This window comes from Plutella xylostella, chromosome 13, assembly GCF_932276165.1.
Source record: "Plutella xylostella chromosome 13, ilPluXylo3.1, whole genome shotgun sequence".
Lineage (NCBI taxonomy): Eukaryota > Metazoa > Arthropoda > Insecta > Lepidoptera > Plutellidae > Plutella > Plutella xylostella.
Window position 1 is genome coordinate 10,118,156 of NC_063993.1, and position 26,203 is coordinate 10,144,358.

Genomic DNA, 26,203 nt, shown 5'->3' on the forward strand with positions numbered 1-26,203 from the left:
TAAAACATTTTATAGATATTTATGACAGGAAAATAATGAATATCAAAATGTTACGACTTGATTATGTTAATAAAATGAATATCTAATACAGATTTATACATGACGGAATAAATAAAGCTAGCTAATTGGAAAATTGGATGCTGATATTATCATATTGCATCCATCTCTTTATTTACAGTGGGTCATTGTAAAGCCATTAAGGAAATATAAAATATTAGTTATTAAGTATGTTGTTTATACAATATTACACAACTACTTTTTTTTTAATATAAAAAAACGCACACATAAACATACATTCCGGACTAACATTGACACAGACACGTCAAACTTATACACACATCTCTTTTCGATCGTGGGTTAAAGAAGCCACATATCGATGCAACATTCACATTTACAAATCCAATGTTGGGTATAAACCAGGCTGTCCCGTGTCGCGCTTATGAAAATGGCTAGCTAACGGAGAGGTAGAAATGAGAAGCCAGGGTTTAGCTTGACACAAATTTATTAAGGAGGTCAAGTGTGGGTTAGGCCTACACTACACGATCAGTCAGTTTTCAGTTGGTACGGATAGGGACTCCCCTGAGTCGAAGAGTATCGGCGTGGAATCCCGATAACGCGACCGGCGTGGAAGTCCTCTTCTCCAGTGGCCAGGTAGGTAGGCAGGCAGGTCACGTGGCCGTTGCGTGCGCGTGGCGTGTAGCTCGGCTGCGCGGCGTGGTCAGCAACACGAAGGCAGGGGGTTGCCGAACCAGCGCGTAGAGGGCGAGCCGTAGAAGTAGGTAGAAGTTCCGTGCAGTCGGTAAACCGTACCGTGGATGTAAGCGTGGACCTTGGAGTAGTAGCGTGGACCTTGGAGTAGTAGCGTGGACCTTGGACCCCGATATTGGGGAAGACACGCACAAGGTACCACTGGTAAAGTCTAGGTCATTCGACACTTTAGAGCAGGCTAGGCACCTAGAGGACTGCCGTGAGGTAGGGTCACGCGCAGTCGATGCCGTAGCCCGTGGCCGAAAAATCGAGAGCCAGTGGTCACCGAGTGGGGCTGCCGCGATAGGTGGGGACAAGAACAAAAGACCGCTTCGCTGTCTAGGGATGGGAACGCGTCGATAATTTGAAGAATTATCGACGTTGATAATAAAGTTATCGAAACTTTTAAAAAGGGAATTTACAATTAAATTATGAAGTTAACTATTTAAGTACTAATATGTAAGTTATTTATTTAGAAGAAATAAATAACGTTACATTACCCCCCTTTCTGCCCAAGGATTTTGACCTCCTAAAAGTCAAAATCCGCAGCTTAACTAATACTTCTTCATAACTAAAAGAAACTACATACACATTCATACTTCTCTTGCAAAAATCTTTCATACTTTCAATCATAATAAGCCTTATCATAGATTTAGAGAATAATAAGGCCACCTTTCATTCAAAGAGGCAGCAAATATAATAATTTGCTAACTCAAGCAGAATCATTATTCATGAAGAAAATATTCTAAAGTGAGGGTACAATTATAAAAGAAAGTTAACGATTTTAAGTCAATAAATTTAAAACAAGGGATATAGGGTAGATGTCAATTATTTTAAATAGTTAATAAAAAATTGATCCTATCCGAAAGTCTAAACCTAAAGCGAACAGCGTCATTTTTAACACTACTGTGTGATCAGATCTACTTAACTCATTGATTCCGTTCCGTTACAAAATCAATTAAAGTAGACAGTTTTTTCTCAAGTACACAGTAAATAACATAAGCAAACATAAAAGATGCAGCTGAAAATAAAATGCAACTATTGTACTGTGTTAAACAACAATAAAATTTAAAGGTAACAATCAAATAAATATTTTTAAAAGTAAAATATTATCGATATCGGTTTTTAATAAACTACAGCACTAGATTAAAAACACAGTACCACAGTTACGAGGTGTAGCGGGAATAACATAAATTGACAAAAAGAAGTCTTTACAAGTTGCACGCACACAAAACAAGCTACGTTACCAACCAAGAAATGACTGACCGTTAGAACCACGTGGAGGGCGCCAGTGTCGCGCTTATGAAAATGGCTAGCTAACGGAGAGGTAGAAATGAGAAGCCAGGGTTTAGCTTGACACAAATTTATTAAGGAGGTCAAGTGTGGGTTAGGCCTACACTACACGATCAGTCAGTTTTCAGTTGGTACGGATAGGGACTCCCCTGAGTCGAAGAGTATCGGCGTGGAATCCCGATAACGCGACCGGCGTGGAAGTCCTCTTCTCCAGTGGCCAGGTAGGTAGGCAGGCAGGTCACGTGGCCGTTGCGTGCGCGTGGCGTGTAGCTCGGCTGCGCGGCGTGGTCAGCAACACGAAGGCAGGGGGTTGCCGAACCAGCGCGTAGAGGGCGAGCCGTAGAAGTAGGTAGAAGTTCCGTGCAGTCGGTAAACCGTACCGTGGATGTAAGCGTGGACCTTGGAGTAGTAGCGTGGACCTTGGAGTAGTAGCGTGGACCTTGGACCCCGATATTGGGGAAGACACGCACAAGGTACCACTGGTAAAGTCTAGGTCATTCGACACTTTAGAGCAGGCTAGGCACCTAGAGGACTGCCGTGAGGTAGGGTCACGCGCAGTCGATGCCGTAGCCCGTGGCCGAAAAATCGAGAGCCAGTGGTCACCGAGTGGGGCTGCCGCGATAGGTGGGGACAAGAACAAAAGACCGCTTCGCTGTCTAGGGATGGGAACGCGTCGATAATTTGAAGAATTATCGACGTTGATAATAAAGTTATCGAAACTTTTAAAAAGGGAATTTACAATTAAATTATGAAGTTAACTATTTAAGTACTAATATGTAAGTTATTTATTTAGAAGAAATAAATAACGTTACACCCGGCCACCCTGTCCCCTCCTCAAAGGGTTAGTCTATCTTGACAAAAAATTAACGAACGAACCAAGTTGTCATGCAATCGGTACGAGGAGAGAGAAAGAAGATAGAGTCGTGGTTACCGCAGCAGTGTTCTGTGCAGAGATTATAAGATTCGAAACCTCCGTTTACGTTGCGTATCGTCAACTGTCACTGTCAAAATGTAAGGCAAGTTTGTTATTTCCTAGAGTGACATTTGTTTTTGTCACGTTAGGTGGAATTTCACTAAACGCTAAACGTATTTAGTAGCCTGTCATACGTCTGTCATTTAGTACAAAATTTGATTTAAATACTATTTTATATACGGTTTAGCGTTTGGTAAAAGTGACCCTTAGTGTAGTTTCGAAAATAGTATCGAATCCTGTGATCGCGCCTCAGTTCTGCCTTTGCGTTTCGTAACGTAAAGTGACCCCCCTGCCTCACGAATCTTACGATACAGCCAAGTGGAATTGTTCCCGAATTGAGATACTTCCCGGATAAATATTCAATTTCACTACGGACGAGGAAGATTTCATACCTTTTGTACCTACTAGCTTTATTGCATGATAACCTTTGGAATGGTGTGGATAATATTACGAGTTTCGTGGAGTTGGTTTGTAAGGTATCTCTGTTTTTTTTGTACTAGACCTAAAAAGTTAACCTGGTAATTATCAAAGCATCAATGGAAAAGTCAACTAAAATTATGTAAGTACTTAACGTAAATATGAAAAAAAAACATCTTACAACCAAATCATTACGTATTTCTGTCCCATATTTATTGACCCTTTGTTTCAAAGTTTCATAAGTACTCTTTGTCATTACTTCGTGGCACCCACTAAGTATAAGTTATACATCTTATTGTCAATACAAGAAGCGCACTTAACTTCAACTAATGTAACATTTTCATTAGCCTCAACAAACGCTTGTCCATTACGTTTAATGTGAAAAAGTCATCTATCATGCCGACATTGTCCAGAGGGAGTATCCACTCTTCGTAAGCAAAAGAACGATATGTATAAAAGGGCACCCGAATCTAATACAATCGGGAGAGCTACACTCGCGAATAGGGCTGTCAATGACACAAAATAAATAGCCCCGCTCTACGAATTCAATTCCCGTTACGACGACGACGTTCTATAACTTCTCAGATACAACTCAATTTCGTTTTCAGGTTAATGTTAATACCTAGTTGTTGTACTTAACTAGGTATTCGCATTTGAATAATTGCGGCAGGTACCCGCAATAAAGTGGCTATAAATTGCGAACTATAAGCCATTGTATATTTATGCCCCATTTCCTATAACGCATTGATAACTACGGGAAAGTAGTTAAAGAAGAATGTAAAGTTTTATTGGTTTCCATGAGTCGGTGGTACTTTGTATCGTGGAGTGGCAACCCTAGCGGGGGCGGTACTCTTCGATATTGAATGAGATTGCTTCTTACTTCGGCAAATGGATCACGTAGTTGATGAGATGTCACACTGTTTTTAACGTATCCTAAATCGGGCCATATCCTTACATCGATATGACATTACGAGATTTGATGGCTGTGTCTCTTCTACTGTCTCTGTGTAGGTATTTTAACATAAAAGTGATGATTCTAGCGATTAGTATCGAAGTTTTTTAGTGTTATGTTTTTTTACATCCCTCATCAAACCATCTTTAGTATTAGATCATCATTTTAATTGCGACTTTTGAGCACTTTCCCTATAATAATCTATTATGGACAATTCTGTGAAATCATTTCATCAATGTCGTGAAAGATTACGTTCCATAATGAGTTTCGCATCCTGTCTTCAGGAATTACATAATGAAGAACATTCGCCGGCTGTAATTGGGAAATTCCCGGCCGGCCGCGCCGGGCGCCGCTGAAAAACAATTTCACGCCAAATCTTAGCTTGTGTTTTCCTATTTCGTTTTTATTTATCTTTTCGTCTTTTCTCGAGAATCAATTTCACGGATGAACGTCGCGATCATCGCAGTTCAAAACGCGAGGGTGCGAGCGGTCCGGTTCATTATCCGGCCGCCGGAAGAACGCGTCCGGGTAATAAGGTTTGTGCGAGCTCGCGGCTGCGTGCGCTATCACCTCCAGGCTCATCTCACCACTGATATGTTATTATAGATTGCCCATATGCTTACAAAACACCTCAAAAATCGTTCCGTTTGGACTACTGACTTCCACTTTGGGAGCGCTACGCCGCCGTTCTTTCTCTCTGCTGTACATCAAAACATCTTGCACCTAACCCAATTTCTTCTCGACTCTCCGCCGCCCCAAGCGGGCGTAAGACGTGCCAATTATTATTTTGTTACGAATGCACGCAATGGCTCAGATCAATGGAGTGTAATGTGCAGCATTGTTCGCTGAGTAGTGAATAACAGTGATTGCGTTGGCGCGCCGCCAGATGGCATGCGCCGCGCTGATGTGCGCGATCGGACCTCTGGAGGGTTACTCTATCATAGAGCTGTCGTGCAATCGGCATGTTTAATACAACGAGATAGAGTCGTGCTTAACGCAGTAGCGCTACGAAACTTCGTTTTTCGTCTTAGAGAGTGACCTCCCTGTTTCGTCGGGTTTATTTAACTGCGTTGTGTAATCGGCATGCGATGACAACTCGCGAGACGAGTGACGATGTCGCGACGGCACCGTCCGCGCCGGTCCGGTGCCGTCGGCCGCGCGGCTCCCGGACTCTCGGAATTGTCAATTTTACGGACGGTTTATTTCCGGACACCGAACTTCCTTCGCCGGACCTTCCCCCACCCCAACCCCTTCGCTTCAGAATCGCAATGGGATGCGGATAGCGACATCAGAATCTAGTGAAACGAGATAATTTGTATTCAAAAAACGATTTGTTGTAGTTAGTGGAAGCGGAATAATGATCATAGACCCTTCCTGGTCATTTTTACCATTCATATAAAAGCTCCCATTTATCCATCCCTAATTGAATAGCTGCTTATCTCTACCGGCTCTGCCTCATTATTAATTAACTACACAACATGCACTCAGCGTAATCCCCACTAATGGCTTTGCACGCATTTAAAACCTAAAAGGGTGGCATTATTGCTTTATAATTGATACAGTACACTTTCAAGGCACATTTACATTGTAAGTATCTTAAGCGAAAGCTTCCCACTTAAAAGCTCTACAAATGCACTGAAAGCTCTCTCGCGCACTAATCCCAAACCTTTTAGCTGCAATCAAATGCCCCAGCGCGCTAGCTGCTTGTGGAAGCGCCAAGGAATTTCATTTACATTTTTAATTAAGTTAAATTTTGTTAGGAGCTTTCACGGGGTAGGAGTTTTCTTGATTAGAGTTCTGTCGTGAAGTTTGAGATTGATTAGTGGGGCTTTAATTGCTCGCTGCCGGTGAATAATGAACTCTATTAGCGGAGTCGGGCCGCTTTGATCTCGCCGGGTGATCGGGTTGTTTCATAGACGTTGCATTTGACTATCTATAAGGCCGGCTCCATACGTTGGCCCCAACGCTCGTACCAACGTTGGACTGCAAATTGGGTGAGGCGTACATACGTTGGCTAATAAACTAGTTGTGTCCCGGCAGGGCCAACGTAAAGATGTCCGATACAGAAATCTTAACTGCTCTGAGGCGATAAATATGTGCTCATTAATGATTCCCGCTTTTTTGAATCTTCAATTGAGAAGATCATGCCCATCTTCTGTTGAATGCTGCGCATGCATCAGCTAATACATTTTGATTTTTATGTTCCTTTCGAGTTTCATCTCATATTATTGGATGTGCTTGTTGTTAAGTTCAATAAAATCTGTAACTTTTTAATTTTTCCATAAAGGTGATGATTTTGTGGATGAGAAATCCATTCTCGCTTGACGTCCGCACTCGTTGCATGTTGCAAGAGCACTGAGCAAAGCGCCAACGTGTGGGCGTGACTGCCAGCGTTGGCGCAGATTCCTTTGATAAAACCGACACAAGACGGCCAACTACCAACGCTCGCCCCAACGTTGGGGCCAATGCAATTTTCTAGATCCATACGTTGGACGAGTAGCGTTGGGACCTGCGTTGGGGCCAACGTATGGAGCCGGCGTAATTGTCCACACGGACTTGTGTTTTTATTTTGTGAATTTTTTTACGGTTTTCGTCACTATTAAAAGTTGTTTTTATTACGTGAACCTGTATAAATATACTTTATAGTTATTTAAGCACCACAATAATTATTTGTGCGCAAACAAATTTGAAGTAAAAAGTTATATTTTTAAAAGTCTCATCCACACTAAGCTACTGCAACCGCTTGTTCACGTAATAGATGGCTGCGGTGAATTTTAACGTAACGTTGCCTAATTGATCGCGTCGATAACACAATCATAACGCAGACACGGCCGCCACTAGCCACCCCAATAATGCCTAAATGGGCTTCCGTCGCGCCCTAAATTACTCCGAATACCTCTAATGGATTTCTCTTCTCGCGAGTTAGTTTTAATGCGTTCTGACCGGTAGGTACCTAATGTGGACAAGGGTTGCCACATTATTAGTGACTATATTACGTCTAATGGGCTTTGCTTCAGCCCTACACACATATGGGTTCGCACCATCATCCGATGCTAAAAGCATCGACAGAGTTACAACCTGCCCATAAATTCCCGCTCCCACTAAGCCTGCGCTATATGGCGCTAAGTTCGGAGTACCCCCATTATAAAACCTAATAAATTGGTGGTACAAAGAATACTGCGGCTGACATCGCCGAGGATAAATAAGAGACTTCTGAGCGGGAACAAGTCGGGAGCCGCTGACGTACGATTTGACGTAGAATATTTTATCCGGTCCCTCGCCGCCGCCATCCATTCCACTTATCCCGGCACTCTGTTGAATTTTTGACACGTCGACGGAGGAGCTGCCCTTTTCTGCGGCTGGTTTAGTGTGACAGAGCCTTTAGATTGGTGTTTTAGTGCGAGAGTGCGGGACAATCGGCGCTTTGTCGGCCTCCCGCCTCGCGGACCGCTCATTGTGGGCGCGTCAGCTGACTGATTGTTGCTCCGCCGAGCCGTCAGCACGTGGTGGGACTTAGATTTCTTTTGTGTTTTCACGATATTCTGTAAAGGTAAGTGTCTATTTATCGGCATCGTACGTATTGGACCAAACCGATTTTCATAAGTGCCCATGAAGTGGACTTGTGTTAATTTCTACAGAAAGAATAGGTACTGAATGCGCGACACAATGTCGCAAGGTGGACGCTTACTTCCAAGCATCATTGTTCAGGGGTGTCTAAGATGTTCTTCTCATTAGCATGTGGAAGGCGCGGAGCCGTGTGGCGAGCACATCTGGCGACCACCCCCCCTCCTCAGCAGAGCGGATCCAGCGCAGAGCAATCCATATTAGATTGGCCCGCTCTCTCGTATCCATTCTGAGATATTCATATTTTATTGTAGCTAATAAAACGGATTCATGAATATGAGAAATGCATAACGAATATCGTAGGTATTTATGGAGGGAGATGTGCCGGCGGTGTCGCGGGTAATTTGATAGCCGCCTTTGTAACAGGTGCTGATGGGGATTCGATGCGGTTGTAAAAGCAATTTTTTTCATTCCGCTCCAGTTTGATGGCGGATCCAGCTTTTTATTTTTATTTTACACGCGCGTTTCGGCAGATATCGAAATGTATTATGAATGACTAAACAATATAGTTTAGTATAGTGTTATGTTGACGGCAAAAGCTGCAACAATTTCAGTTATGCAGACGACATGGTGCTGCTGAGTCCGTCGACAGGTGGGTTAGTGAAGCTACTTGGAGCCTGTGAACAGTACGCGGAAAAACATGGTCTCAAGTACAATGTAACAAAAAGTGAGATAATGATTTTTAAAACTGAAAATAAGTTACCTCAGGAGATACCGTCTTTTTTATTATGTAAAAATGAACTGAATCGCGTAACTAGATTTAAGTACCTTGGGCACATTGTGACAGATGACCTTAAGGATGATGAGGACATTGAGCGGGAGCGTAGGGCGTTGGCAGTCCGTGCCAATATGTTGGCCCGCAGGTTTGCACGCTGTACAAGAGAGGTAAAGGTCACCCTATTTAGGGCATATTGCCAATCTTTTTACACGTGTAGCCTGTGGGTCAACTACACGCAAAGGGCTATCAATTCCCTGCGCGTCCAGTACAATAACGCCTTTAGGATGTTGCTGGGGCTGCCGCGACACTGTAGTGCGTCGGGCATGTTCGCGGAGGCGCGCGTGGACGGCTTCCATGCCATTGTCAGAAAAAGGACGGCCTCATTGCTGAGCAGAGTGCGCGGCAGCACCAACAACATCCTAGCAGTCATCGCGGGGCGGCTCGATGGCCCAATACTGAAGCACTGGGTAAGTGTCATTATTGGTACACTTACAGTATGTGGGAAGTCGAGTCGTCCCATAGCTACGTTACCCTGACATGCTATATTGTTTTATTCGGATCAATTGTATTTAATATTTTATTTTTTATCAATTCAATTTATATTTTACACAATTTATCCTTATTATTTATTAATGTGACATTGTTTATTTATTTATTTTTATTTTGTTTTAAATATAGTTAAATAGAATTGATCCGATATAGATTAATATACTGTATGAATTATACTAATTGTGATTTATTGTGATGTAATTTTAATTAATTTATTGATTTATTGTGATCTAATTTTAATTTTTAATTATAATTTTATTTTTAATTTGATTGACATTGCATGTACTATGGATCTTGTTATCTGAAAATAAATGTATTATTATTATTATTATTATTATAGTTTACGAGGCAATCTTTTTTTTATAGTTTAATAACATCGATACGCAACATTCGCGCGTTCATCTAAATCCTCATTAATATAAAAAGTGTTACATTTTACAGCGTTTGATCACGGATCGCGTTAATATTAATGCGATATGGGTGAGGATGAAACAAAACCACTATAAAAACGGATGAAAAAACAAGATGGCATGACGAGAGTGGACTTGCGACGTATTTATAGCAATCTTATATCTATTACATGCTCTAATTACAATTTTTTATCTCTTATTCTATCTTTCTTACGTCGTCTAAAATCCAATAGAATTTCCTGACTGCACGACCGACGACCGGCGGTGCGACCGATGAGCGAATAAAAGCCACTAATTGCCCAAAGAAGTTCGGCTCTCAAGGTCCGTCATTCGGCCATTATAGATCTATAGGCAGTTAGCTCACAGAGCCTGAATGCAGTCGTGGAACGAGCTTCTCCTTTTATGGCCCTCGTTAGGCAGTCCCAAACTCAGAACTACGCTAACGACCATGAAATAGGCAGCTTTTTACGCCTTTGTCGAACAGACTTTGTTTTGCGGGATTTCATAATGGTGTCTCTGCGTGTATTAACACTTTCAGAGCGACAAAGGACCCAAAGACAATGATTCTAGGGTTAATTGTGGACGTTAACAGCGTATTACGCTGCCCTTTATTCACGCTTTGTTTAATGTTCGTATTAGGCGAGGAATGTTTTGAACGGGCTGGCTCATATTAGCAGCACATGTAGCACCATGTAGAGAAGAGAATGTGACACCTATTTAGTGACAGCGATCTGTATCAGCCGCCAGATTAGGTCAGTATGCTAAAAACCACGGAATGCAGTCGCAGAGTTGCTAGTGCCTCCCTCGGGTTTCAATTTACAGCTTTGTATGGACGTTTCAACCTTCAAAGAATCTAGCACTGATGGCGCGTCTGTTTCTCTAGCCCCCCGTTTGAAATACAACTCTAAACCTGTGCCTCACAGCGGAAAATCGCGCGGGGTTACGTAGAAATAATAGAGTCATAGGAAAAGCGTCGTTTCGCGCAGGTGGTTTAGGTTGGTATTTGATTGGGCGGCGTGGGAGACCGTTTGACGGCAGTTTGTCGGAGTAATAAGGTCTCGTATGGAGTGGACGTAAGAAGGGGATATCGTTTATTCTAATGAGGTTTGGGAGACGTGTGCCGCCGTCCCTCTAGCCTGGGCTTTTACTCACTACTCTTTGAACGTGAAATTGGACGGCTATCTCTGTTGTTACGGGAATATTGTAGATACAGAGCTGTGGGCGGTGTGCGGCCCAAGTTGCACCTTTACACTTTACAATAAACTTTAAAGTACAATTCGATACTTTCGGATCCTTATTTATTATCTATAAAATTTTAAGTAATATAGACTGCCGTATATCTATGTATACATATAAGATGCTAGGTTCAGGTATCAGTTAGAGGCTGGTTAGAGCATACATTTGTTAGCCTGTTATCCGATCCTTGGACGTATACTGTATCAGTCAATAGCCAGTGTATACTGTATCGCATAATGACGTCACTAACGTTGTGCGATGTTGTTTCAGATATCGTCCGGAGTGCGATGCTCGCGTGACCGCCGCCATGATCCGAGACCCGCCTGCGATGCACAAGCCTGACACCGCCACCAGTGAGTCACTCAGCTTCTTCTTCTTACGTGGTGGTGATAAAAGCTAGGCGCGTCTAGGGTTTGTCACTGTGTTGAAAGGATTAGCCATAGAAAAAACAACACTACGTTTGGATTAGCCAGACAAAATAGCTTAGTGTCCACGGTGCACCACACATTGTATAACAAAATAGAACTTATAGTTAACCTTCGTCACTCGAAAAGGCTCATTTCCACAGACCGTACTAAAATATATTAGCAAATTGAGTATTTCTCATCGAGACAGCTTACGATATTGGTGGAGAGAAGACTACTGTAGCAGCAAGAGTTGTATGTGCCTGTGTTTAGACCAGCAAGTCTTGTTATTTAGGGTGGTTGGTATTTACATATACATGTAGGTACCACCCAAATAAATAAGATTCACGTACAAGTACCTAATTACAGCGAAACAATTAAAAACGCTTAAACACAGCCAATGTAGTCGTGCAGCGCGGCTCACACATAAATCAAGCAATACACAGGCAAGCAGTGCCCCGCTATGCTGACATAAATTTTTCATATTAGGACAAACAGCCCGAATAAAACTGGAAAAGGGTTGGCCCATAAACCGTACACAAGTCCGTCGCGATATTAAAAAGGGGACGGGGATTGCAATATCACATTTATGCGAAATGTCCAACGTCCGATCGTATTGATAAAAATAAGCGATTTTTTATTGTGTCCCTACATTGTAATCTTGGGTCGTTATGAGGAGACCGCGTTGTACAGAGGGTGCCTCACTAGCATAACACTTTGTCTATGTAACGTTCTTAATCCGTGTACCGTAAGAGCTCAAATTGAATTGCAAGTTTCACATAAAGTTTCGTTCACTGTACAAGCAGCCGCGATGGCCAAATCTGCCCATAAAAGCTAAATAGATAGCGCGCACTGTAACATTCATAACGAGGCGGCTGAAGTGAGCCATGAAAATTACAGCACACTGAGGCCCGGATCGCGACACATATTTGTCTGATAACAAAAATGCCGTAATTTAATATGGCTGTTCAAGTTATTTCAGCATTATCGGTCCCCTATTGTGTCCCTGCTTCGTCCTCCGGCCTTGCAGCACTTCACGAGCCTTATCGTAATCAAAATCGTATTTTACGTTGTTACATTACGCTATTAAGCTATCCGACGTGATGGAAAATCGAATGGCCTCTTACCCGGCGGCGCCGCGCACATTACTAAATTGAGAATCTAATTCGATCGAATTCCATTAAATAATTTCGGCAAATCAAAATACGTGATTCGATAGTCAGCTCCGAGTGTGAGTTGCAGCTACTTAGTCATGGGGAAGATTTCAATTTCTGGAGGAATGGAATACACACGAGCGGCGAATGCACAAGCAACAGCGGAAAATTGCACGCGGGCCGCGGGCGGGCGGGCGGCGGGCCGCGGGCGGGCGGGCGGCGGGCCGCGGCTTGGGCGGCCCTGATAAAATTTATGGCCAGTTCCCCTTTAAAACAATATTGAGGGCTCAGTTGGGATTTATGTCTCGCCGCCGCTGCAGCGACTCAATTTATTCTCCAATTTTTCATACAATAACTCACACACGTATTACGAGTGATGGATGAAAAGGACTAACTTTCGGGCTTTAATAGGAGCCTCCAGATGCGAATCTCCAAATTGGCTGAACTTTATTGCCCACTTATGTCTGTCGGCCCCGCTCCCCGCGCCGCCCCCGCGCCCCCCGCACGCCTCTCACGGTATTATTTATGATACGCTCGCTAATTCTCCATTTTAATTAACTTACACAATCGAATATTGTTGTTGCTAATTTCACTTTATTATTCATAACATTTTCGTAAACAAGGGGTGTGGCCATGTTTCCGAATAAAGATTATTTTTTATTGATTAATCGTCTTTGGAAAATTTTCATGGCAAAGCTAAACAACTAAACATTGCCTTCTACGTGTGTTTCAAAACAAATTTAGCATAAAGCCATTTAAAACACTGCTATTTTACATAAAACGATCATTTTATAGATTTGTATGCTTAATGGTACATCAATAAATGAATATTTTATACTTTTTAATACTTGTTACAATATTAGGTTAATTAAAACAACACTAGGAACTTCGAATAAAAAAGTATTATAGTTATGTATAGGTAAGTTAACTTACCTACATATGGAAAAGTTTATACGGAACGGATTTTCAGAAAACTTTTTACTTCCGGCAAATTTTATTGTTTCGAAAGAAAACGTTTAACCTGACAACAACAATTACCCTCTAAACTCTAATCCATCGCCCATAATTGGAATCATAATTGCTCGAATAGCAATCTTGTTCCTTACAAATAATAAATTTACCATTGCCATTAGGCTTATTCAAAAATTAATTTAAACTTTGACAAGGTTGCGAGTCGGGCGCGCCGTGAAGGCAATATCAATTTCATAATTTTAATTAAAAAAAACTAACTTCTCTGATGACAAAGTCTCGTACTTTTTTAATAACGGAAATGTTAGCCGAGGGCGGGCGGCCGGGGCGGGCGGATGCGCGGGGCGGTGTTGTTGCACTCACATGGCGCCTAAAAGCTGCATGCATTATTATTGTTGTAACTTTATAGTAAACCATTGAAATAATAATGTTTTGAAAGTCACATCAATATATACAATTACATCTATAGTATAAGAAAAGTTATTCAGAATCAGGATGTCGTATAAAGACAGTCATCATCAACGTATATTTCATATAACGAAATAATTAATTAAGCATTTTAATTATTCGCCGACATCCACCTCGCTGCTCGAATTACGGAGCAATTAGGCTGCATCCTGTGCGTTTTTATGCGCGGTCGCCATTATTAATGCAAAAGCCCGCATTTGGTTAAATCTAATTACAGCCCGCATAATGGATACATCGTAACGACACAATCAGCTATGTTTAATGAGTGACCGGGGCCGCTGGGTACACAGTGGAGCCCTAGGGATGGGACGCGGGCACTTGTTTAGAAGTTTATTTAAAAAGCTTGTATCTCTCTTATATAGGTTAAAGTTATAAATTGCATATATCCGAAAAATTTAACTGTTGATTAAGTGGGTAAACTGAACAAGTTTCCTTACGAGCCTACGGTTTTTTTATTATTTTTGTTGGAGTTCACCTTGTATTGTTGAGTCTAAATACTTAAGTACTTTTACCAGAAGTGGGCACAAAGACAGATTTGGCCTCAAAAATCGCGTTTAGAATTAAATTAGTAAACTGTTTAACGTTTTTTTCATTTGGATTCCTTCTTAGTTTCATGATACGACGCGAAGGATATAAATCTGCATTAATCTAATTTGAAATATAACCATTCAATATGATCTAATTTAATTAATTTTCGTTGCATTGTCCTCAATATCTGATAGAACCCAACATTTGCTTATCCATATTTGGCAGTTAATATTAGTATCAATTTCATTGCACAACTGAACTAATTCGGTGAATTTAGTTAACTATTCCGGCCGAGCCTATTACATGCAACCGCAGTAATTATACAAATCCATTACAGTTGCTCTATAGAATATAAACAGGTAATTTGGTGCGCGATGCTTATCACATTAGAATGCTAATCTTTTTATGAAATTGATTATAATCATACATGTTTATACAGCCTGCATGTAATCAAATAAATGCATAACTTTTCATAATTAGTACAAGTACTTTGATGGAGTATTGCTTGGTAGCTTGGTACTGCCATCATAAATTACCTAAGCACATTACATTAGTCATACAATTCTAGTTTTTACGGCAAAAAACAGAAACACAGCTCGGGGCGGCGATCCACATTTAAAACGCGATAATATTGCACAGTTATGCGTCAAGAGTCGACGTTAATTGTGAAAAGCACTGACTGTAAATTGTTGGAGCGATCGTTCCTGCGATGCGGGCGCATTACAATAACCTGCCGTTTAATTGAATCAGAGGAATGTTACCTTGTGTGCCTTGTGTTGTCTCTACATGGCTACGTACACTGTATATATTATAAATAAATAAATAATAAATAAATAAATATGTGGGGACATCTCACACACGGCCATCCGACCCCAAGCTAGGCAGAGCCTGTGTTATGGGTATCGGACAGCTGATATATCTACACAAATACATAGATAGATAGATATTAAATATAAATATCAACACCCAAGACCCGAGTACAAATATCTGTCTAAACAAATATCTGCCCCAGCCGGGGATCGAACCCGGGACCTTCGGCATAGCAGTCAGGGCCACTAACCACTACGCCATTCGACCGTCGAATTATAACACACTATGCTATGCATCATCAAAATGCGCTAAAATATTGCAAAAATATTCACGCTCTCACGAGGAAATGTAAATGTTATGAACTAGTTAGAAAATTTTAATTAATTCCCCAACAGATTCTAATCAACGCTATGATGTGAAGTGTGAATATGAATAGATAACTTCCCCACTCACACATAGTCGGAACTCTAAACGAGTTTCAGTGAACGGATTTTCGGAACAAAAGACCATTACAGATTCCATTTAGATCCCGTGTTTAGAAGTAATTTCGAGGCGAAATTAGAAAATTAATTTTAAGTAGAGCGGGGTGCGGGGAGGCTGCGCTTCCGACGCCTTGCCGTAGGTACGTGCGATACATGCCGCAACATTGTCGCGCCAAAATAAATTACTTTTCATCCATTTCCGGGTTTCTTTTCATTTCGGCGCCTTAATACGTTGGCCGCCGGCCGCCGGCTGTGTTCGCGAAATTAATACGAGCAGCTCGGTAGCCAAGTCTCTATCAAATTCCCGTGCGGTAATAAAATGAAAATAATTCCGCCGCCTCCGATATTTATGTACCGGCCACGATATTAGAGACAATAACAAGATTGCTTCCATAAGGGGACCCAGGAATGTGTTTGCGTCACGTGGATACAAATTGGTCATTATGAGACCGGACGTCGCGCTGCTGACATAGTGGGATATTCGCTGACTATTTAAAGACGTTCGATCGATATTATCGGCCATTAGAGGCATGGCGGCGTGCTCAGAGCTCCATAATTACCCCATTAAGAGCATGCGCGGCCACAAATGGATAAACGTCGCGGTAAAGAGTGCGAGAAAAAATACGCCACATTCTTGCAACGCGGCGCGTACGCGCTGAGCATCGCCTCTCCGAGAAAACACCCGCGCGCATATTCCGAGAACACAGGTACTGATTAATAAGGAAAACGGCCGTGAATCGATTAACTTTCAGCGGCGAATTACGCGATAATTACCATATATTACCCACTCGATTTCGTTACGAGAAATCTGTTTTAGTTTTATGATCGTATGCTGATAGCCACTTAAAGGTTACAGTTGAGTTGTTTGTCAGCGTCGTGCTGGTAATTTATACGTCGGTGTAAATGGCACGAGAGAAGAAATCCTTACAGTCGAGGCAGTAAACGGCAGACTGCAGTCTCGCAACAGCAATAGTATAAATTGCGTGGTGTAAGATATCTAAGACCCGACAATTAATACGATAATTTGTCGTATTTATCGCCGTGAGTATCTCTGGACGCGTCCCGCTGGGCCTCTAATTGCAACGCCGGAGGCCGTACGTCATCTTTATTATTTTATTATTATTTATTATTAACGAGCTGTCATTAATATCGTCCAATTAAGTTTATTGTCGCCGCGATCTATCTCGCGTGATCGATCGGGATGAGTTGCTGCGACGAATGAGTTGACCTCTGAGCTTAGCGTCTTCTGCAACTTACGATACGGTCCATTTTTATTTGTCATTCATTAAACAGGGCAGAGGGGGTCACTCTTTAAGACGAATAACTAAGCCTCGACCCTATCTCGTCGTATTAAACGTGCCGATTGTACGACACCTCTCGTTCATTCGCTTTTCGTCAGTATAGAGTATAGAGTGACCCTCCAGTAAAGTGTAACGTGAACGGACATCACGTCCAGCTAGTTACGAGTATTCCCCGTCAATTGCCTCCTTGATTGGTCTGACGTAAGCACTATTATATTGACAGTGTACGCCGATAAATTGATACAGATTGTTTGCTTCTGCCACCAATTAAATTATACTCCCATCGCGATTCGATACGGGATCTGTTTTTCTTCAGATAAGGTTCGTATAAACAATCGGGGTAATAACTTGGTGGTTTTGTAATAACCAGTGTGTTATCATTGGGAGCAGCGACGGGAACATAAAGATGGTTATTAAGATGGTGTAAGTAATAGTGGTAATTAGATTACAGGGGAGAGGGGGTAGGGTACAGGGGAGAGGGGTATACAGGGTGCCCTTGTTAATGACGGCGTCAGTTGACGGTCACGGTCGCGACTCTGCCTGAATTAATTGATAACAATTGCCGGCAGACACAATCGGCACCGCGTAATGCCGTAATGAGCCCCGTATTATGAACAATTTGCCCGCGCGCCGCGCAGCGAAACAAGAATTCATTACTTCGAGCTTTAATTTAAATTAACCGCCGTCCCCTGCCGGCTAAATAATTACACCTAATTAATTTCTAGAAACAAAAATAACTTTTGTGTAATTTCCTTCGGCATCAACGTTCGCCGGGCTTTAGTCACGGCGAGCGGAAAAGTTATTTTATAATTGATGGGATTACCGTCGACTTGGACTTTTAAATACTTTGTCCTTGGCTTTACATTACTTGAGGCATGCAATGCACGGCCATAGAGGCTGGGTAATGAGGCACGGGGACCACTACCACGAGATTACTGGGCCACTACCACCAATTAAGTATACACATTGAAATCTGAACTAAACTGTATACTTAGTCTGATCCCTCTCTGTGATGAAAACAGAAGTAGGTTAGCGTGTCTACAGACTAACAGCCATTGGTTAAACGATATCGGCGGGTAATTCCCCTCATTACGTCCGTCGTGATCGAGGCGTGAGAACCCGTCTCCTGCACGTCTGACACCAACCTGTTTCCGACGAAAGTAAAACCGAAGGCATTTCGTTAAACAATCTCCAACGAAAAGTTCACTCGACTTAATTGGACACTCAATGAGCAAAGATTCTGTTTAAAATTCCATAAGTGATTGCGAGTTTTTCGAGTCGAATTCACTGGATTCCCCGCAGGCTGCACCGCTGCAGTTTAATTTAAGAGATAGGTATTTAGGTAATTACATGATTTTTAAATCAATTTGATACATTTACTCATACACTTAATTGTAGTACTTTCCTGCCTTATTCCTTCGAACTCTAGATAATATAAAAATGACTTGGCAGACAGACGGACTACAAAGTGATAAGGATTCCGTTTTTACCTTTCCGTACCGTACGGCAGAACCCTAAATTACTTCGCCAGGATCTACGGAACCCTAAAATCCAACACTAATCACATCCCTCCTCCGCAGGTCAGCAAGACGAAAACAAATACACCCTAGGCGTCACCAGCAACACGAGCGGCGCGCGGCTCTGCGCACAATGCGGGAAGGTCATCACGGAGAGGTTCCTCCTGAAGGCCATGGAGAGGTTCTGGCACGAGGACTGCCTGAAATGCGGCTGTTGCGACTGCCGGCTCGGCGAGGTGGGGTCCAAGCTTTATTACAAGGCTGATCTGATGCTGTGCAAGCGGGATTATCTTAGGTGAGTTGGTTAAGACTTCTTTATTGTAAACAAGTGGTACCTAATTGTGATTTAGGACGTCTTTATCCCTTCACCAAGAAGCGATGACAATGCAATTTCCTCATCCAGAATTGCCATTACTAGGTATTCGGGTTTCGTCAAAGGATTTTAGAGACAGACAGATAACAGTATGAGGAAGGTGATGACAGCGTGCATAAGTAGATTGTTTTCATCAAGAAAAATAGATAATTATGCAGTTTGAACTAAATGAACTGCGTATATGACTTTTCCATACTACTGTATGTTTTCTATACACTTATTATTGTAATTATTATTCGATGTTATTATCGCAAGTAGATTTTTAAGTAAACATTTTAGTACCCATCTTATTAAGAACGAAAACGGTAGCTAAAATCCCCCAAGCGTGGAACCAAAGTCAATAGAGTTGTTTCAAGTACGGCAAAGGTCTTTAATGGCAAAGGTAAGTTGAATAGTCGTTGCAATTTTCTTAGCATTTCCGCTGAGACATTTCGACCCGTTTTGCAGTTTTCGGTATCCTGTGGGTATTTAGAAAGCTGAAATTAAATTTTCAACGTTAAAGATACTGCAAAATGTTTCTTTAAATGGTTCTAACCCCCACTACAAGTTCATCTTATTGGATACTTTACTTACTTAATAAAAATAGGGATTATTATGATAGCATCTGTATTACTAGGATCCTTATCTGAGATGTGGGTCAGCCATAAAAAGCATTAACTACCAACATATTTTACTGCTAATAGATTCCCACAAGCCTTACCGCCTAATCTAAATTAGACTTCCCTCAACCGCTAGCATGTGAGAAACCGCCATAAAGCCAATTTGCCACACTCAATCGCAATTTACGTAAAGCCTTACTGCTTCCCATGCTTTATGGTATACGATTAATAATAATAAATATAACTAGTTACTGTAACTATGAGTAATAATTCGACGACCGAATGGTGTAGTAGTTAGTGAGTCACTATCCACTAGGTACACCTATTATTATTGGCATGTCGAAGGTCCGGGGTTCATTTGTTTAAAGATAGATAAATTGTACTCGGGTATTAAAATTTGGTGTTTGTATATCAGCTGTCCGATACCCATAACACTGGCTCTGCCTAGCTAGGCCTCGGGTGGCGTGTGAGATACTGAGATGTCCCCACATATATTACTACTCCCTTCTGAGCATAATGTATACTTATTTTTATTAATTATTGTGATTGTTACCAGGTTATTCGGCGCCACCGGCAACTGTGTGGCGTGCAACAAGGTGATACCGGCGTTCGAGATGGTGATGAGGGCGAAAAGCTTCGTCTATCATCTGGAGTGCTTCGCCTGCCAACAGTGCAATCACAGGTCCGTAAATTGCAATTAGCTCTATAAATGGTACTTTGCCGATAGCTGAGTCTCAATTTGCATGTGGTATATTTTAATAGGTTTCTGTAAAAGAGCGTTCGGATTTATTAGCTGGAAATATCTGCGTTTTATCTTCATTAGCTGCAAAGTTGACATTTAATTTTGTACTGTCTAGTGTCCATATTTATTTCTATACCGATACCGTTTAGTACAGCAAAGCCTTCAGCTGCTAGTTATCACATCCACGACCTAATGCTATACCGTTCGACAAAATAATACCAACAACTCTCAAAATCTTTAAAACAAATGAACAACATCCAATTCCCTTGCACCATCTTTCGTTATCGGCTTTGATAAACTCGTTTAATTTGTTTAATGTGCGTTTCAATAATCACATCATCGTATATATTATGGCGAATCGCGATATAGTGACGTTTACCTACGTCAATAACGAACCCGTGTAGCGGAAGCTGCACACACTCAATTCTAACGCCTCCCTATCCGCTCACAGGTTTTGCGTAGGCGACAGGTTCTACCTGTGCGACAACAAGATCCTGTGCGAGTACGACTACGAGGAGCGGCTGGTGTTCGCCAGCATGGCCGCCAACCCGAGCGGCCTGGCGCACATCCGCCGCCAGGTCAGCGGCCTGCAGGTGTGTACGAGACCTTTATGGGGATATACTTAAGATTCTTAAGAATGAGAGGACCAAGGTTGGGAGGGAAGGACTGCAGGTGTGTACTCACCTTTATGGGGATTGGGTAGAGAAGGGCTGAAGGACCAAAGTTGGGAGTGATGTGGGGCTATGCAGAGAAATGTAATCTGTAAAGCGCATCACTTAAAAACTGTTAGATATACGAGGTTTGGCAAGTCTTAATGACGTGTAATCTCAGACTAGAGGGCCCAAGTGCTATAATTATTTGGCTAGAAGGCAGGTCAGGTGTTGTTTCTCATGTAGGACAGAAGAGTCAAGCATGAGAGCACCAGGAATAGGCTATCTGCTGACTTCATTCAGGGATACTGCAACGCATCGTTCTACTCTCGCGTTCTAAGATCGACGGCATGTAGGAATAAAGCTTAACTATATATATCCTACTCGTATATACCTACTTACAATAATCTTACAAACGAAGCTTAATTATAGTAAATTATTATAATGACACAATTATGTTATTGCTTTACCAGAATTGAGTTATTTATTTGTTCCTATTCGTGTCCTAAATGTTTTTAGGTCATATCGCTATTCGTAGCCTGCAATCAGTCTAGACTGGTTATATCGATCCTATCTTGTCTATTTTAAATATGAGGGATTATTATTAATAGCATATTCACACGAGAATACACTGGTTCATGTGACTACCACCGGAGATTATAATTGGCAGCCTTTGTCCTATTTCCGGTTTCTGAAATGACGTATTTAGTTTCTATGAAATATTTAAAATTCATTCAGTAGGTACCTATTTAAAAGTAAGTATAAAAGTACAATCCGAAGGACAAAAAAACTTGTCTAACCACAGTCTTTCGATCCGTCTTCGCTCACTCATTAATATGACATTTAGAAGCGGAAAGACAGCTGTTAGGCCGTTTAAAAATCCCTTTGTACATAAATTAGAGGCCTTTGGCGAGACCGACAATTACCAAGTCTTGTCCACATTGCTGGTTCCCACAACGTGGCCCAGAGAGCGCCTCTGGCTGCTATTGGACCACGTATTATAAGCCGTGGGCCACGTGGTCCAATGCGAGCATTAACAATAGCTCCTCTTGCTTTATGAAGTTTCGGAGACCTGACACATGGCATCAGCATGTTTAATGCAACCAGATAGAGTTGTAGTTAGCGATGTAGGGCACCGAAATATCATTTCATAAAGTGACCATCCAGCGCCCGGTGTCCATTACTTCATTACTCAGTCACGACACCGCAAACTGCGGCCCAGACCACCGTTTACACCATTACATATTTATCGATTTAATACGGACTCGCTCATTACCAGTACACACGCCTGTTAGCAACAAAACAACACTTTACACGAAAGTACACGGCAATGGCTTTTTTACCCCGCAATTACGTATTTATTACGACGAAGGCCTCCCCGAGTCCATTCGTTTCTCAAAACGCCCCATGCCAAATAAAGGCGACGTGAAAAAGTCGTATCTGCGAAGTAAATAACTCCCACAAGGACACTGTTAGTGGGAGATTCTATCTGTACTTTATTATGTTTCTTTTGTATAAGATCATTAATCTTTCTCGTACGAACGCTTGTCGGAATGCGAATGTGGGGGAATCTATTTCATTTTATGAGTCGCGCGACTGAAGGAGCCCATTCAACCGCACGACATTTCTAATCGACTTTTTGATTGCGTTTCCCGGCCGCTGACGGCCCGCTAATGTGGACTGTCTTACGCTCCCTTCTGCGCTTACACCATTAAACTTGCCTTACTTATTACATCGGTTGTTTTCTTGGTAGGAAGATTGGTTCGTTACTCCTCAATATAGCTTTGTGCTTTTGTTGTACAAGACAGGTCCTTCATATAAATAATGGAAACCATTTACGTGAGGTTACATAGTCAAAATTTGAGCAGAGCTTTACACAAGATGGTTCTGAAGGTTTTTTTATTGTCTACCCATTCAATTTAAACGTTTAAGCATCCCTCATTAGGTAATTTGAGCTAGAAAACTGTTGCAAGCTTTCTGCTGGACCTAAGCGGCCTATGCCTCTCCAAGTGCTCAGTAACAATGATCAAATCTAACCCCCCTCTCTCCCCCTCAGTCCCCAAGCGGCGGCTACAACGCAGCGTGCGCGGGCGGCGCGGCGGCGGCGGACAAGGACGGCGGCGGGTGCGCGGGCGCAGACGACGCGTCCAGCGGCTACGGCAGCCCGCCCGACCCCGACGTGTGCGACGCCGCGCGATGACCGACACTGCCGCGCCGACTTCTCGCTTCGGTAAGCATTTACTATTTTTATTACCTCGACACGATCGATACCGACTTCTTCAGGTCATTGTTATGGGCAGGGTAGAGGGGAAAAGATGCGTGGGCAGAAGGAGGAAATCGTGGCTCCGCAACATAAGAGAATGGATTGGAGTGGCCAGCGTAGAACAGCTGATGCACTTGGCGAAGAATAGAGAGGAGTATGCAGAGCTGACCGCCAACCTCCAACACTACTTGTACTACCGAGAGGCACTTGAAGAAGAGGAAGGATTGTTTATAGGCAAAAATTATCTCCAGCTTCCTTATGGTGGCAAAAAAGCTCAGATGTGTTAATGATATTCATGGGACTTAATAACAATATCCATGAGTTAGAAGACGTTGTATTTATAACTAATCACTAACTCAAAATCCCTTACGCAATAAGTATCAACTAGTTGAAGATTTCTGAAGGGTTTCTTTGAAATGATCAATCGGAAGACGTTAGGAGAAGTTCTAATTAAATACGAGTATCTCATATACCAACCGCTTTCTCCATGTTGACTTGTCACTTTATCTTATGGATTTGAAATCATACATTTACAACTTCTCGACAGGTCAATAGGTGCTATACCGCATAAAGATTCGAAATCAGAGTCTACTTCCTGCTGATCTGATGATCTCTCTGTCTCGCAATAATTAAATGCGTATTGATTTTATTGACGAATATAAAATGTAGAGATCTGTTAAAGAAGCTGAAGCAATCTCATCGGTGGCAATAAAACTGGGATAATACTAGTCCGTATAAAGTGGTCTTGCCAACTCTATAGACGCATCCTGACCAATTTCATCATTAGCTGGCTACTTTCCAAACCTGGGAAGGGTTCATTTCCATGTATGCTCATGTTAATAAATTGCCGTAACTGCCTTGAAAGTCCGGAGTCCGGGCGGCAAAAACCAACTTTATGGTCTATGGTAAGCAGCTCCGGATGAAAATACGACGCCCAGTTCCGTTATCTCGAGATAAAACTGTCGACCGCGTGATCGTGTGCGTCGTGACTTTTCAATAATACCTATCGGATAAAGGAATTCTATATTGCATTAAAATTAACGGCAAGAATTAGTTTAGAGTGTCGACTTCAAAATGTTCATATTTGATGAAATTTTACAGATGTTTCCTTCTCAATAACAAATCAAGCCCTGCAATCCCTGCATGTCAAAATAAAATTCTGTTTTTATTTTACTTTTAGTTACTTAATTTATTCAGCGCAGAATGTATCCAGTCTTCAATAACTTCATTATGGACTTGTCTAAGTAATTTTGTTTGTCCACAGGTAAAGCCTCACTAGAAGGGCCGCGGCCCGCAGGCGGTCGGGAGTTGACGGGCGCCACAATACTTCATCATCACGCATTCACCATCTCCACTATAACGATAGCTTCAATTTAAACCACAAATCTACACCGAATTTATTTACGGCTAGCCAAGATTATCTTATTCATGATTCGCTCTAAACACTTCTGATGCATGTCTAACCACCGAATCCTGAAGATTAAAATAATAATGAATAAACAGCTTTCAAAACTTAAAATCCGAAGTCAAGTATGACCTTGTATTGATCTTCAGCCCGTAATCATCCACTTTTAGACATAGGCCTATCCCATAGTTATCAAAGTTTATTATGTTTTTTTCAAGTTTCAATATCTTAATGCTATAAATCTCTATCGCGTGGTTACGTGGCTGAGGCTATTTCCGAGTCGGTGGTTAGATGTGTATCAGGCTTTATTTTAGCTCTGGGTATAATGTGGGCACTTTAGAATGTCCGGACGGATTGCGATACCGGTGTCAGAACATGATATTTCCATTATGTATACGATTTGAAAACTTGTTTACATTTTGAGATAGCGCGCCGGCACACACTCCAGCTGCTATCTGCAAATAGTCTCACTCTATCTTTACTTCTGCAGTTTAAATTAAAGTGATAATGATAACACTAATGTAAATTTATATTTCCTTTTTAAGTTGTTGTTTACAAATTCGTTGCCTAAATTCTCTGATGCAACGATTCAAGTCCAGACACTAAATTCTATTGTTTATTGTAAGTGAATTCGATCTCATTGTTGTGAAAAATGTACAGTTAGTGAAGATAATTATTGTTATCATACAAGGTATGAACTTTGAGCGCTGTTTTTTGGATCGGTTAGTGTTTTTTTATGTTATTTGTACCAAAGATGATTTTTTTCGTTGAATTGTTCAGTTGTGGTTACACAGACGCCGTGTTTTGTTCAGTTGGCGGCGTGAGTGTCGCCATCTAGTGTTGTCTGTCGCGCTCAGTTTGTAGATAGTGGGTAGTTAGTAATATTGGTACATGGATGAGGTGCAATGGTTAGTTAATAACATGATAGAGACATAAACTTGTTAACTGCGCGTATATTTATGTTTCTCGGCCATAGCTTGGATCACTTGGATATGGATAGTATGGATACGACCACAACTTCTATCCGATCTTAATTCAAACTCGTGCTAAATACGTTATTTCTATTAAAAGATAATAAAATTAAATCTAGTTGTAAGTATAAGAAGATGCTATAATTCTCCTACTTTTAAGACGCTGTAAAATAAAAGTTTCTACTATAAAATGATGTATTTATATGTAAAAATTTGAACTGTAATTAGGAACGAAATTATTGTAAAATATGTACGTTTGAACCTTTCATCGAAATCGACAGAATTACATAACACGCTTCATCATTTGATCGTTATACTTGTGTAAATAAATATATTTATTTAATGATTCAAACTTGTTTTTTATTTCATTTACTTAAAACCACCTATTAAATTGCCTTACACAAATTAGTGTTAATTATTTTATGACGGGGGCGGTAACTTCTAAATATATCATGCAAAGGAAAGCTCAGTTTGGGGGTCTAGTACAGGTTTGATGGTTTGGCGAAAACTATAAAAGTTTACGTTTTCTCACATACTAAGTGGCGCCTCTACAGGAAACTTTTGATAGATAATGTATGCAGATGACAGGAGAAAACGCAAACTTTTTTAGTTTTCAATAAAATCCCGTACTAGAGGCCATGTTAGAAG

At 41.5% G+C, this 26,203-nt stretch overlaps 1 protein-coding gene across 1 annotated transcript in view; it reads left to right on the plus strand.

Annotated features, from left to right (window-relative positions):
- The window catches only part of LOC105385244 (LIM domain only protein 3), a 47,129-nt gene extending 21,222 nt beyond the window's left edge, over positions 1-25,907 (plus strand). Inside the window, exons 2-7 of the mRNA XM_011555593.3 lie at positions 11,190-11,272; positions 18,616-18,847; positions 20,081-20,206; positions 20,718-20,859; positions 22,973-23,146; positions 24,444-25,907. Of these exons, the coding sequence (XP_011553895.1) occupies positions 11,227-11,272; positions 18,616-18,847; positions 20,081-20,206; positions 20,718-20,859; positions 22,973-23,116 (690 nt within the window). The 5' untranslated portion in view covers positions 11,190-11,226 and the 3' untranslated portion in view covers positions 23,117-23,146; positions 24,444-25,907. The remainder of the gene's footprint in view (positions 1-11,189; positions 11,273-18,615; positions 18,848-20,080; positions 20,207-20,717; positions 20,860-22,972; positions 23,147-24,443) is intronic.
- Positions 25,908-26,203: the final 296 nt, after the last annotated feature.